Genomic DNA, 15,157 nt, shown 5'->3' with positions numbered 1-15,157 from the left:
GGTTGGTGGTATGCCAGTCCAACACTGCTGAGAATTTCCGGGTTCCTATGAACGGAAATTGGGTTTTCGCACACCATGCAAATCTCCCGATTCCTGTTTCCCTGGCATCATAGGGATTGTGAAAACAAGCCTTTGACATTATGAGGCAATAAATCAGACAAGGAGGTGAGGGGCTCAAAATTTAAGTTCAGTTGTTTTGAAATAAATAACAAAATCCAGTGAGATGGCTCAAGTGTTGGTCTAGGACTGAGCAGATTTGAAACCACTGAGTTCACTGAGTAATTCTGGGCCAGTCTCTCTCAGTCAAATCTACCTTACAGGGTGAAGACCAGAGGGGACAATTACATATGCTGCCCTGAGCTCCTTACTGGAGGACTGGATGTACATTTTGTTATTTATTATACAGTGGTCCCTCGACTTACGAACTACTCGACATAAGTATTTTTCGAGTTACAAACGGCAGTTTTAGATCCGGATTTAGATGCGGTTTTTTCGACTTACAAATTTTTAGATGGGGTTTCCTCGACTTACGAATTTTACATGCGGTTTCCTTGACTTGCCTGCCTGTTTACTGCCTGTTTATTCTTGAAAAGAAATGTTCCTGTGCAGTTTGCAAGCCTTACTGGGGGTCTGGGTCTTTTTTCTAGGCTCCGGAACGCATTAATCCGTTCCCAATGCATTCCTATGGGAAACCGCTTTTCGACTTACGAACTTTTCGACTTACAAATGTGCATTCGGAACGGATTAATTTCGTAAGTAGAGGGACCACTGTATTTCTACCCAGTCCTTCTTCCAAGGAGCTAAGGGCAGTGTACAAGGTTCCTAAACCCCAATTTTATCCTCACAACATTCCTGTAAGGTTAGCCCAAGAGAACTGACTGGCCAGTGAGCTCATAACCGAGTGGAGATTTGAACCAGAATCTCCTTGCTCTAGTCTGACATGCTAACCACACTGGCTCTACTAAAAGGAGAGATAATAAGGTCAATAATAATACATAATACTGTATTATGTAGACATTTCAGATGAGGCTACCAGATAATAGGTTTTAGCCAGACTCTCTTCAAAAACACACAAAAGCTAATGATGCACTACTTGAAGTGCCCAGAGGTGAGATCTGAGCACATATAATATGCTGCTTATGCATAGAAGTGATAAACTATTTCTGCTGGTTTTAAGTATATGGTCCTCCCACATCTTCTCTGGAAATTCAAAGATATAAATGGCAAATTAATACAGAAGCCTGTTATTCATAAACTTACAGTAAGTTTTATGGCCTTCTCTGGGGCTACTCCCAATAATTGTGGCAAAAGACCTGCAAATACATAAGAGATCACAAAATGTATGGTATCCAACAACATAGTACTACGTTTACAAACAAACCTATGTGCAAAGTTCACCACCTATAAAGGGGACAATTTTTAGGGCAATTTTCTATTATCATGTTTAATGAAAGTATCTAGATAACTTGTGGAATCTAGATCTATCCAGATCTAGATAACTTGTGGAATTCTCTGCCACGAGATGTGGTGACAGCCAATAACCTGGATGGCTTCAAGAGGGGTTTGGAGAACTTCATGGAGGAGAGGTCTGTCATCGGCTACTAGTTGGAGGGCTAAAGCCCACCTGCAGCCTCAAAGGCAGGATGTCTCTAAGTACCAGTTGCAGGGGAGTAACAGCAGGAGAGAGGGCATGCCCTCAACTCCTGCCTGTGGCTTCCAGTGGGCCACTGTGTGAAACAGGATGCTGGACTAGATGGGCCTTGGGCCTGATCCAGCAGGGCAGTTCTTATGTTCTTACCTTATTTTTTTTTTAAAAAATCAGCACTGCATCATATCAAATGACACCTTATCTACATTATATATACTTAGCACTCAAAAGAAATTATTAGGGTACAATTTTTAAAAAGCACTGTCCTGTACAGATTTTCCTTGAGTTCATGAGAAAAAACAACATAATTTTCCTTTGTTGTGTTGGAAACCCAGAGTCTGAATCGTACACAGAAGTGGAGGAGGGCATTTGCCAACAAAAGTGAGCATTCTGCTCTGCCTGTCCAGCTAATTTCTGGCACAAGCTATTTAGCAATAGCAATAGCAATAGCACTTACATTTATATACCGCTCTATAGCCGGAGCTCTCTAAGCGGTTTACGATGATTTAGCATATTGCCCCCAACATTCTGGGTACTCATTTTACCGACCTCGGAAGGATGGAAGGCTGAGTCAACCTTGAGCCCCTGGTCAGGATCGAACTTGCAACCTTCTGGTTACAGGGCGGCAGTTTTACCACTGCGCCACCAGGGGCTCAAATTTACCTTTCACAATTTACCTCAAATTGTGATTTTTAAAAATAGCCCATTTTACGTGAAATGCCCAACTACCTTTTTAAAGACTCTAACCAGACCAGCAAGTTTCAATCCCTGCTGTTTCCAGTTTAAAGGATCAGGCAGTAGAGCTGGGAATGACCCTGGAGACACTAGCCTCATTCAGAGATTATAAAATTGCCCCACTGTAACCGTGTACACCGGGGCAAAGGGAGAGGAAGTCCTACCCTGCCACATCAGTCAGTAGTGTGCCCCACCACTTGTGCTTACAGTGAGGCTTGTCTGAAGAGGGGAAATTTGATACCGTGATGGCAGGCACTTCTGTGACTGCCAGACTGGATCGATCGCACACCATCACGCTTTCAGCTCTTCCCTCTTCAAATTAGACCCAATGTAAGTGTGAACAGTGGAGTGAGCTGCTGCTTGACACAATGGGGGCAGGACTTCCTCTCCCTTCGCCCCAGTGTACACAGATACAGCAGGACAATTTTATAACGTCTGAATGAGGCTACTGCTGGTCTAGAGAAGAGGGATGGAGAAAAAACAGATCAAGGTAGGATAGACTGAGTGCTCTACCACATATTCTATTGACAGTTGGCTTATTTGACCTTGCAACTGCAGTATCAGAGAGCCTCTGGCAAATATTTTAAATTTTTCTCTGTGAGAGGGCAGGATGCTTCCTTGTCTTACGGAGGCTATCATTAGGACCATACTTGAAGAAACCTGCATTGGATCCCACAGTTAGCCAATTATAGACTGATCTCCAATCTTCCACACTTGGGCAAGGTGACAGAGCGGCTGGTGGCCTCTCAGCACAAGCGAGTTTTGTATGATACAGATTATCTAGATCAGTGTTTCTCAACCACCGGTCCGTGGACCACTGCCGGTCCCCGAAGGGTTGAGTGCCGGTCCCTGACTGGGAGTCAAACCCCCCCCCAACTGAAATCAAGGCACTCACTTACTCAATTTTGCACATGGCACGGAAGAGGACGAGTATCACGGAGGCATGGGACCCTTCTTGTGCCTTGCCTCCACGTGCTGCTGAGATCTTCCTACAGCTATCTTATTCCCTATCTTTACAGCTTCAAACTGTATGCGATGCGGGGGCATGGAGGAAAAAGTATGGCAGTGGGCGCCACTTGAAGGGCTGCTGGTTCTTGCATGCTCATTGTTTGCAGCCAAAGGTTGGTTGATTGAAACCCAGCTGCCTGTTGTGATCGAGGCGCCTTGAGAGGGAACGCTGTTTCCCTCTTGCATCAGTGGGGCTTGCTTGTATGTTGTTTTCATTGGCCCCATGTAGCTTTTGAATTTTTCTAATGGCCCAACATCCCCTCTCCACTGAGTAATCACAAGCACCTCCACTCCAGACATACTGGAGACAAATTTGTTCACCCAGGCTTTTAGATTCAGGGGTTCTCAGCCTTGGGTACCCAGACGTTGGTGGACTTCTACTCCCATAATCCCCAGCCATAATGGCCAAATGCCATTGTTGCTGGGGGTTATGGGAGTTTAACTGAGGGACCCAAGGTTAAGAACCCCTAATATTCCATGTTTGCAAAAGATTCCAAATTTAATTATTTTAATGCTTATATTATTTTCATTCTAAACTGCCCAGAGATGCAAGTTTTGGGCAGTATAGAAGTCTGATAGATAGACAGATAGATAGATAGACAGACTTGAAACCCCTTTACTAACTGCTGGTCCGGGAAACTGCACATGAAGAATGTAGCGGTCCTTGAAACTCTGCACGAAGAATTTAGCGGTCCTTGACTCCAAAAAGTTTGAGAAACACTGATCTAGATCCGTTTCAGACCGGCTTTCAAGCGAGCTATGGGGTTGAGACTACCTTGGTTGGCCTGATGGATGAGCTCTAGTATTGACAGAGCAAGTGCGACTCTGCTGATCTTTCTGGATCTCTCGACAGCTTTTGATACTGTCAACCATGGTATCCTTTTGGGTCACTTGAAAGGGTTGGGATTAGGTGGCACTGTTTACAGTGGTTCTGTTCCTACCCCTTGGGTAGATTCCAGATGGTGTCATTTGTTGCTCTTCAAAGCAAGAGTTATTGTATGGAGTTCCACAAGGTTCTATACTGTATACAAAACTTTTAAACATCTACATGAAACCACTGGGAGAGATCATCAGGGATTTGGTGCAGGGTGTTATCAATATTGGTCTTAAATAGTTTTAAACTGTTTCTGGCACTAAAACATTCCGGGGTGAGCATATGTCACCCTGTTCCTAAATTCCTAAACTCATTCTGGGATGAGTATATGTCACTCTGTTCCTTGATCTGTCTTTTCAACAGTCACCCTGTTCCTAAATTCTAAGTTCATGAGTGACTCCAAGTTACTATTCTGGACTCCACTCCAGTTGGTGAGCCTTGAGATCCTAGTAGAAAACTTCACAAGCCTGAAGCCTGCCCACCCGGGAAGAAGTCAATACTGGAGTCGATGGACCAATGGACTGACTCTGTATAAGGCAGGTTTATATAATTCTTCACATATGTTCACCTGGTTGAGTGTCCTGGCCAAGCATCTTGCTGTTTGGAATTTAAATCTGAGTGTAACACTAATATTGCTTGTTAAAAGGAGAAAAGGGCAGATTTAAAGGATTCTCAAATATGCAGAGCTTGTTAAAAAGAGAAAAAGGCAGATTTAAAGGATTCTCAAATACGCAGACAACAGCTGGAACAAAAACAGTTTGCTCCAAAAACAAAGTGTAAACAGAAATTTCATGAGCTGACAAAAAAGAAGCAAAGTGGTGAAATAACATAATGTTGCTTATTCTCTCATTTGGAATGCCTTGAGAGACACTTCTTAAAATTTCTGCAAAAATTGTAAGCTATTTTTGCTTAAACATGAGCATTAGTATGAATGCACATTTTGGCTTTGTTGACTTCCTCAGATATACTTGGCTGCTTAAGCACGATGTAAATTATCTTATAACACTTGCTTATGAAATTAATCCCCTCTCTTTGTACTGCGCAGAACATTCTATGCAGCACTGCACTTACAATCCTTTCAAAAGGTTTTATATCTGAACAATCCTGAGAAGAAATCGAGTATCCAGTATGAAATGTTGGTGTCCTGCTTGCACTATAGCATCTGTAAGAAGAAAAATCACACATTTTGTGTACCACTACGTAAATGTGTGATTTTGCTTATTACTGATGATATGGTACAAGCGGAACAAGGTATACTGTATCTCAAAAGTTTGTAACTAATTACCATATCTAGAAAAGGAAAACATATTTGCTAGCTACATTATTGCAATTATTGCATCAATCCCCTCTGTAATTTCAGTCAGGTTTGGATGAAATTGTCTTCCCTATTTAGGTGAAGTTGCACGAACCAAAAAGTTTGGAGGCTTGATATCCAGGGAGAAAATAATAGGGTATTTAGCCAAATATCTCATGAATGGGAAACATACGAGAACTTTAATGAAATACTGCAATGCATTCAAATAGATGCAAAATGTCTACACGGGTCCTTTCACTGTGTTAATTAAAGATGACACAGAACTGTTTCTTTCCCATTCTGTAATAATCAACAAGACTTGGGTTTTGCCTAACAACAATTTTAATGCACTCTTAAGATCCACAAGATGGTGTAATTTACCCTTATCAAAGATTGTGAATTTAGACCATTGTCATCTGTTATTTAAACCTGATTAAAACTAAAAACATTAAGGCTGCAGTCCTGCATACATAACTCTATTGATTATGTGAATAAAAATTTTAACAGCCTTAACTGTGCACAAGATAAGTCCAAGTTTGCTCTATCACTCATTTGGCCTATCTAAAGAAATACATTTTCAACAGTCAGAAATTGCTGCTCAGTATTCCTACTTGGTATTTCAGAATATACAATAGCATTATTTTGCTGGTAACCAGCACTTTACCAGCTTCTTTCCTCTCTCCTTCTAAGACTCCAGTTATCTGGGAGTTAGTACCACTGAACTCAGTGGGACTTATTTCTCAGTAGACATGCACAGGATTATGCTCTTTCACAATAGGCACACTATTCAAACTAGCTACGAGAGATTTTGGTTATTGGTCTGGAATCTGAAAGCTTCTGTGCACCACCTGACACTATATGAAATGGCATGTGTGCGTGTGTGCCACCATGAAAAGCACTGATCTAGCTCACCCCATATCCACTAGCCAGCAAACTAGATATATTTTAACAGATCAATGAAAAAGATACAACTGGAGCTCTAAAAAGAACACTGGCCTACCGTGAAGGGTTCTTTTTCCCTGTGTTAGGAGCTCATCATAGAGGGTTGTGCATTGAGAATGCTCAAAACAGAACTGGAACACCTGACGCTGATTTCTTGTTGCTATAGGCATCCTAGCCCCAGTTCCGGGGCTGTCGCGAAGAGCATGTAGTGTCAGGTGGAGAGAGCTAGTCACAGTGTATTTGAATCAATGAAAAACTCAAAAGAATTGACAGCACGTAAATAGAGCATTCTCAATCAATAACTGATGGGCAAGGAGAAAGAGGAAGAGAGAAGGAACTGGGAACAAGGGGAAATCCTGTCCACTATAACCCTGGGAGCTGTCTTTCCCACAAACAGTGGCACGGAGACATGTCGTGCAGTTATAGACAAATCCCCTCCCAAAGAAGGAAAAAGGCAAGAGAAAAGACATACATCTGGGTGGGTCTGATGAGCTCCTAACACAGGGGAAAAGAACCCTTCACGGTAGACCAATGTTCCTTTTTCCACTGTGTTGGAGCTCATCATAGAGGGACTTGCCGAAGCAGAAAGAAGGCTTCAACCATATACAAGAGAGGGTAGGATGTATCAGAGAACTTGTTGTAGGATCGTTCGGCCAAAGGCAGCCTGGGGAGTAGAGAAGGACAATATTTTATAATGCTAGATGAGCGGGGTGATCAAAGACCATGTGACTGCCCTACAGATTTCTGGAAGAGGAGTGTGCGCTGAGAATGCTACAGATGTGGCTGCGCTTCTGGTGGAATGTGCCATAACTCCTCCAGGTGGCTGAAGGTTAAGAGAAGCACAAGCGAGAAGAATGCAAGATGTGATCCAATGTGCCAGGGTGGCCTTAGACATCTTATTCCCCAGGGTGGACTGGTGAAAAGATACAAAAAGGGAATCCGATCTGCAGAAGTCCTTGGTGCGCCTGGTGTATGTGTGCAGAGCGCATTGAACGTTGGGTTTATGCCAGATCTTCTCCTTGGGATGGGAAGGAGAGGAGCAAGCAGAAGGTAGAACAATGTCCTGTGCTCTATGTAAGGGTGAGTTGTCTTTCGGGAGAAAGGCAGGGTCAAGTCTAAGGACCACCAAGTCAGACTGGAAGGTACAGAGTTCCTTACATACTGAAAGGGCTCCGAGTTCAGACACCCTCCAGGCAGATGTAATGGCTACTAAAAAAGAGGACTTTGCAAGAGAGCACCTTAAGGGGAATAGAAGACAGAGGTTCAAAGGGGCTTTTTGTCAAGGCATTTCAAACCCTGTTGAGGTACCAGGATGGGAAATGTAACACGGGAGGTGGTGCAACATTGGATGCTCCATGAAGGAACCTGGAGATATGAGGGTGAAGCAAGGGGAAACTTGAACCTGGGAAGGAGATGTCAAGGACCGATGCCGACGCTGAAGCTTGACGCTTCAGGGTATTGGGTCGGAGATGTAGATCTAGTCCGGATTGGAGAAAGGCTAATACCTCTGGGACGCTGGCTTGCAACAGGTCTTTGTGGTGTGAACGGGACCAATGGAGGAAGGCAGACCAAGTAGTCTGGTAAATTCTATTTGTGGATCATCTACAGGAGGCTAGAATGGTATTTTGGACCAACTTAGAGTAGCCTTGTGAGGCTAATTTCGCGGGCTCAACCTCTAGGTGAAGAGCTGTAGCCATTTGGGATCTGGATGGAGCAGAGGGCCCTGGGAGAGGAGATCGCGACAAATGGGCAGTTGCCACGGAGGCTGAACTGAGAGGCTGATAAGATCGGGGAACCATGGTCTCTGTAGCCAGTGTGGAGCAATGAGGATTAGTTCCGCCTGTTCTAGAGCCATCTTTCTGAGAACCTTCATTATTATCGCAGTCGGAGAGAAGGTGTACAAGAGGGCCTTTGGCCACGGTGATGTCAGGGCATCCATTGCTTCTGCTTGTGGAGAGTGGAACCTCGTGAAGAATCTGTGGAGGAGGTGGATGGAGGGAGATGCGAAGAGATCTACGAGTGGCATCCCGACGATTTGGGTGATTTGGAGAAAAACTTCCAGATGGAGAGACCATTCTGCTGGATTCAATTACTGGTGGCAGAGCCAGTTGGCCTGAGTGTTCTCCATGCTGCTCTGGTGTTCGGCAGCTATGGATGTCAGGTTGGCCTCCGCCCAGTAGAAAAGAAGGTCCAACTCTTTCATTAGTGCCCTGGATCGTGTGCCGCCTTGTCGGTTGATGTGTGCTTTGGTGGTGACATTGTCTGTTCTTATTAGGAAGTGTTTTCCTTGGACTAGATGGTGGAAGTGAATGAGTGCGAGCCGGACTGCTTGAAGTTCCAATCAATTTATGGACCTTTTTGCTTTGTGTGGGAACCACCATGTTTGGGCTAGTTGCCCAAGCAATGGGCTCCCCAGCCAAGGAGACTGGTGTCTGTGGTAATCATGAGTCAGAGAGGTTTGGACTGTGGAAGGCCCTTGCAGAAGGCCAGAGACAGCCACCACCAGAACGACTGATGGATCATTTGGGGAAAGGTAATCTGTTTGTGAGTGGAGGCCATGATGCATTCCTGAAACAGCAGGAGTAGCCACTGTAGGGGGCGGGAGTGCCATCTGGCCCATGGCGTGCATTCCATGGACGCTATCATGGATCCCAGTGCTTGAGAGAGGAGCATGATGTCCGCTGACCGATGGCGATTTAGAGGGCGCAACTGAGTGGCAAACTTTTCGCTCCGGTCTGGTGGAAGGGAGATGGAGTCCTGAGCAGTATCGAAGAGGGCTCCCAGGTGGATGAGTGACTGGGAAGGATCGAGGTGACTCTTCTCGTAGTTCACCATGAACTCATGATCCTTGAGGCACTGGAGAGTGAAGTGAATGTCGTTCCATGCTTGCTGGAGTGAGGGAGACCTGATGAGCAGGTCATTCAGAAACAGGTGAATATGCACACCCTGGAGGCGGAGGTGGGCTATGACCAGTACCACGACTTTCATGAAGACTCAGGGGCCAGAGGAAAGGCCAAATGGTAGGGCCCGGTACTGAAAGTGGCTGTTGTATGTGAAATGGAGGGAAATTCTGTGTTCTTTTTTGATGGAGGTAGGCCTCTGCGAGGTCCACTGATGCCAAATAATCCCCTGGCCTGATGGACTCCTTGATCATGTGTAGAGAGTCCAATTTGAATTTCTGTCTTTGGACAAACCGATTGAGGAATTTCAGATCTAGGACTGCTTACCAGGAACTGTCTTTCTTTCGGACAAGGAAAAGGAGGGAGTATATGCCTTGACATCTTTGCGTAGATGGCACCAGTTCTATTGCCTGAATCTGTAGATGATGATGAATTGCTTGGAGCATCCGAAGTTGTTTGTCCAGATTGTGGGAATGTGGTGAGCGTGGGAAGCGGAGAGGTAGTGGTGGGAGATAAAATTGATGGCATAGCTATTGGAAACTGTGTCTATGACCCATTTGTCATGAGATGTGGACATCCAGGTTGTGCCGAATTCCAACAACCTGCCACTCACAGGTACAGAGTCATTGTTTCCACGGCGTAGTTGTGGAAGAGAAGCATCTGGTATGGTTTCCTCTGGAATTGCCTCTGTAGCATTGACGCCACTGTGGTCTGCCGAAACCTCTGTAGTTTTGGGTTCGGTAGTCTCTGAACTGCGCGGATCATGATGATCCTTGAAATTGCCAGTAGGGGTGAAAGAACTGAGGTGGGGCCCAAAAAAACCTGCAGAACCCCTTGCATTCTTCTTATCCCTAGTTTCAATGAGAATGGGGTCTAAGGCCTGGCTGAAGAGGCTGGTGCCGGAAAAGGGGGCAGAGGTTAGGGCAAGTTTGGACTTGGTGTCCACATTCCAACTCTTTAGCCAAGGAGAACCTGCGAACTGCAACCCCTGCCACCATGGCTCTGGAGGCCTGTTGGATGCAGTCTAGACTGAAGTCAGCCACCAGGGCTGCTGCCTTGGGCATCTTGTTGATTCCTTGATAGAGCTTGGTGTTTTCTGGTGGAACTAAGGCAACGGGTTCCTTGGCCCAAAGGACAGAGGCCCAGCCAAAAATAGAGTTGTTAGTGGCTGCCCTGATGGCCATGGCCGAGGCATTATGCACCTTTTTCAAATGTAAATCACTTTTTCTGTCCTCCTGATTTTTTAACTGTTCTTGGCCCTCCACATTGACAGTGCAGCCTGAGACCATCTGTGCCACTGCTGGGTGTATTTTTGGAATAGACAGGAGAGACATAACATCTTATGGAAGATTATGCTGCTTTTTAGGGATATTGCGAATAGGTTTGGAAGATGCAGGGCGTTGCCATCCGGCACACGACTTAATGAAAAAGGGATGGCAAGGGCTCTGTGGCAGTGGAACATGTGCCTGAAGGAAAAACATTTTGATCTAGTGATGGAGAAGGATCAGTGGTTTCAGAGGGCACAATATCATTAATGGTCCTCTTAGCTTCAGAGACAAGAACGTCAAAATCCGCTGAGGAAAACAATCTAGAAGAGACTGGGATTGGCAGTGCCACTTCCTCATCAGATAACTCCCCATCCTCTTTATGAGAATCAATGGGGTCTATTGGTTCCCCAGGCCCAGAATGTGAGGACTCAGACCCAGATGCAGGGTGAGTGGGTCTGACAGGGGGGAGAGGGCCATGAGGGAGGGGAGGGGTGGGGGGGTGGGATAACAGGTACCTGGGGTGGCAAGGGAGCAGCAGGTTGTGCAGGAACCACAGGAGGTATAGGATTCTGAGAAGGGTTGGGGGGGGTAGAAGCGGGTATGAAATGGGGACCCCTAGAGCCCCTTGGTTGTGGTATATCCTCTGATGAAGAAGAGTAATCGCACTTCCTTCTGTGTCGCAGAGGGAAATTCTTATGAGTAAAGAGGCCCTGCTCAGAAAGAGGAATGGCCTGACTGCGTGGACTGGAGTCGGGTGAGGAGGAAGATAAACACTCCCTTCCCCATCTGGGCGCGTGCCTAGGAGCCCCAGGCACATGAGGAGGCTGTCTGATTGAGGCAGCAGGGGCTGGCAGTGAGGGCATATTAACTGGAGCCGCAGGTGGCTCAGGCACATTAGGCACTACACAGTCCTTTTGTAGAAAGTCCCTCAGCCAATTCACAACTTGTAGAGTAAAAGGAGGAACAGCGTTACTTATGGGAATCGGAGGGATTGGAATCTCAGCAGGGGAAGCCTCTGGAGGAACGCTGAGCGTGGGGGATCTATCGGCAGTGCGGAGGGAATGTGCAGGCTAGCTGGTTCCCCCTCGGACACTGGGCCCTTCATGGGCGAGAGCAAAAACACCAGGGAGCCACCCAAAGGGTGCTGGTTGTCCGCCTCAGGAAGCTTCGGCTTGTGCGAGCGTGCTTTCGTTTTTGATTTAGAGCGGACTGCTTTGATCAGCAGCCACTCGCTGAGCCAAATGGAGCTTAGCGCCTCAGGTCCTGGCGAGTGCTTCCGTTTCTTTTTCTTAAGATGGGGCTGGTCTTCAGCAACCACTCCATCTTCTCCTTCTCCTCCCCCTTCCTTTTCCACTTGACTCCTCCCCCACAATCTCTACAGGATCCCCCTTGGGACAAATGTTCAAACAAACAAACTGCAAAAAGATTACTGAATAGAATAAAACACAAAGCACATCATTTTTATGCAGAAGGTCCCAGGTTCAATCCCTTATATCTCCAGCTTAAGGAAAAGGAGGGCATTAGATAGCAAAGTTATGAAAGACAGTTGCCTATGATCTTGGAGAGCCACTGCCAGTCAGGTCAGACAACACTGGGCCAGAAAATGGTCTGATCCAGCATTAGGGAGCTTCATATGTTCAGCATGACCAGTATAAGATAAGTTATGCCAGCTGTGAGCAGCAAATATACTGGAACAGCAGCAATTAGCATCTTGAAAGCATCAATTTAATCTTCTGAAAGTCAGGTGTAAATTAGCTTGAAATAAGTTATATTGTAAATCTAATCAATGGGGTCTTCTTTTCCCTAAAGCTTTGTTTGCTACAGAGCTGTACCAAAACAGAAATTACCTATCAACACTTTACTAAACAAGCTACTAGCATATTCAACTGCATTAAAAAAAAAAAACTTTTAAGAGGGTAGCAGTTGCTTTTAGTGAAAAATCAAAGTGCTCTGAGAACATGTTATAAAAAGGATGGGTCTGAGTCTGGTTTGGACACCAGATTTAATAGTTTTCCCACATTCATGTAAGATCGGGCCAAATAATCTCCAGAGTCCAGGAAGACCCCAAATCCTTCCACCGTCTTTCCTTTCCTAAAATTACTGAAGGTGTGGCAGAAAGGTGTACAGAAGTAGCAAAGCCCTAGACACTGGTGCAAGATTGTGTAGCAGCATCCTAGGTTAGCAGGATCCATGAGAAATCTAGTTTCGCACAAAATTAGCTTCTCTGTTCTTTCCAGAGTTTGAAATTGTTTCTGTAGATGCAAAAGGCAGGCTGTAGGGTCGCAGACAGGGCATGACACATAGTCCATGCTATGGGCAATAAATGGAGATGACGTTCATTCCATAAAATGCTTGAAAAATAGTGGCAGACTCCATATGGAACCATGATTTATCTAACCTGATCATGGTTAGTTTGTATGTCTGAACTTGCACCAGAGCAAAGCGTGATTTATTTTGGGCAGCCAAACAACAATCTGAAATAACATATGAGGTTGGTTGGTTTGTTCTTATGTGTTGTCTGAATCTTTAGTTTAAACTTGATTTGTTTCAGTAGCTCCACCCTCATAGGACTTTCTCCTACAGAGGGAGACGAGCTTAAATCATGAGAGGTAAAAGGAAGGGACAGATCCCAAACAAATCACAATATGTTGAAACAAAGATCAGGTGGGTTCACACAACAACAAATATTTATATACCACTTTTCAACAAAAGTTTCCAAAGCGGTTTACAGAGAGAAATAATAAATAAATAAGATGGCTCCCTGTCCCCAAAGGCCTCACAATCTAAAAAGAAACATAAGACAGACACCAGCAATGGTCACCAGAGGTACTGTGCTGGGAGTGGATAGGGCCAGTTACTCTCCCCCTGCTAAATAAAGAGAATCACTACGTTAAAAAGGTGCCTCTTTGCTCAGTTAGCAGGGGACACAACAAGCAAAAAGCCAAAACTCCGTCCCCTGGAGTTCAGCAGCGAGTCTGACTGGGGCAAAAAACTAACATTGGTTGTGTCATCCAAACCTGCCATATTGGCCTTGTTCAGATGACACAACCATTGGCATCTCCCCCCAACCCCCTCAACAGGCAGTCAAGCTCACCGCTGAACTTCAGGAATGGTAGTTTCAGCTTTTTACATGTTGTGTCAACCTGCCCATTGTCTGGGGCACCCATCCAGGTTTGTTAAATAAACCTTGGTTAAAATAAACTGTGGTTTCTGTGTGTGATGTCTGAATCCTCCCAGGGAAGAGATCTGATCAATCTTGAGCAGTAAACACAATAAAAACCAGCATTTACATTACAAAGCATTTAAAACTAGCATTTACATTACATTGCCAAGATAATAGCAATAGCAATAGCAATAGCAATAGCAATAGCACTTACATTTATATACTGCTCTATAGCTGGAAGCTCTCTAAGCGGTTTACAATGATTTAGCATATTGCCTCCAACATTTCTGGGTACTCATTTTACCGACCTCGGAAGGATGGAAGGCTGAGTCAACCTTGAGCCCCTGGTCAGGATCGATCTTGCAACCTTCTGGTTACAGAGCGGCAGTTTTACCACTGTGCCACCAGGGGCTCTAGATGCCAGACATTTCCTCCCCATTCATCAAGCTCAACAAACAGGAATACAGAAATACAGAGGCTGACAACAAACCTCTCTTGTTATCTCACAGTGAAGTAGGAAATCTAGATACTGACCTCTGTAGAGCCCAAAGAATCCTTCATAGCGGAGCACTTTCTTAAAGCAATCAAAGCTGTTCTTGTACATCAGCTCCCCCACAAAAGACCCAGTAGAGCGCTGGTTCTGCATTCGAGTTTTCACAAGATCAATTGGATATACCGCAGTGGCTCCAACAGCTGTATGCAAGATGTGAATAATAACCAAAAAAAGTTGGCATGCAGCTATTTTCATTGCACCTGGTTCATTCGAAGTTTGCATATTCACTGGGCACTCTCAAGTAAAAATTTGCAGGAAGATTCAAGTACTTATATGCACCGATCAGGAGTTTTCACCTTTGACAATGGTCAAAGGACACGATATGAAGGGTTAAGCATATCTACAATAAGCCCACTGAAATCAGTGGGTACAGATATAACTAATTCTGCATGGGATCAGGCTCTTAAATAATTTAACTGGTACAAGAAATTATACACAAGAGTTTCCAGTATGCTGTCAGCCTTTTGTATAGCTACAGTTCCAGAGCAGCTTCATGTAATCTTAAAATTCTCTTTGTATAGCAATAGCAATAGCAATAGCACTTACATTTATATACCGCTCTATAGCTGGAGCTCTCTAAGCAGTTTACAATGATTTAGCATATTGCCCCCAACATTCTGGGTACTCATTTTACCGACCTCGGAAGGATGGAAGGCTGAGTCAACCTTGAGCCCCTGGTCAGGATCGAACTTGCAACCTTCTGGTTACAGGGCGGCAGTTTTACCACTGCGTCACCAGGGTATAATCTTAAAATTCTCCCTTCTGTGCATGA

General features: G+C 45.0%; 1 protein-coding gene across 2 annotated transcripts in view; it reads right to left on the bottom strand.

The window, feature by feature from the left end:
* SLC25A13 (solute carrier family 25 member 13) overlaps positions 1–15,157 on the bottom strand; it is a 187,097-nt gene that overhangs the window by 46,087 nt on the left and 125,853 nt on the right. For both annotated transcript variants that reach the window (XM_053262710.1, XM_053262709.1), the window contains 2 exons: positions 14,367–14,525; positions 1,261–1,313 (listed from right to left, as the gene is read on the bottom strand). In XM_053262710.1, the coding sequence (XP_053118685.1) occupies positions 1,261–1,313; positions 14,367–14,525 (212 nt within the window). The remainder of the gene's footprint in view (positions 1–1,260; positions 1,314–14,366; positions 14,526–15,157) is intronic.

The sequence above is a fragment of the Hemicordylus capensis genome, chromosome 6, assembly GCF_027244095.1.
Source record: "Hemicordylus capensis ecotype Gifberg chromosome 6, rHemCap1.1.pri, whole genome shotgun sequence".
NCBI lineage: Eukaryota > Metazoa > Chordata > Lepidosauria > Squamata > Cordylidae > Hemicordylus > Hemicordylus capensis.
The sequence above is the reverse complement of the archived record's forward strand: the minus strand, read 5'-3'. Positions and strand labels throughout refer to the sequence as shown.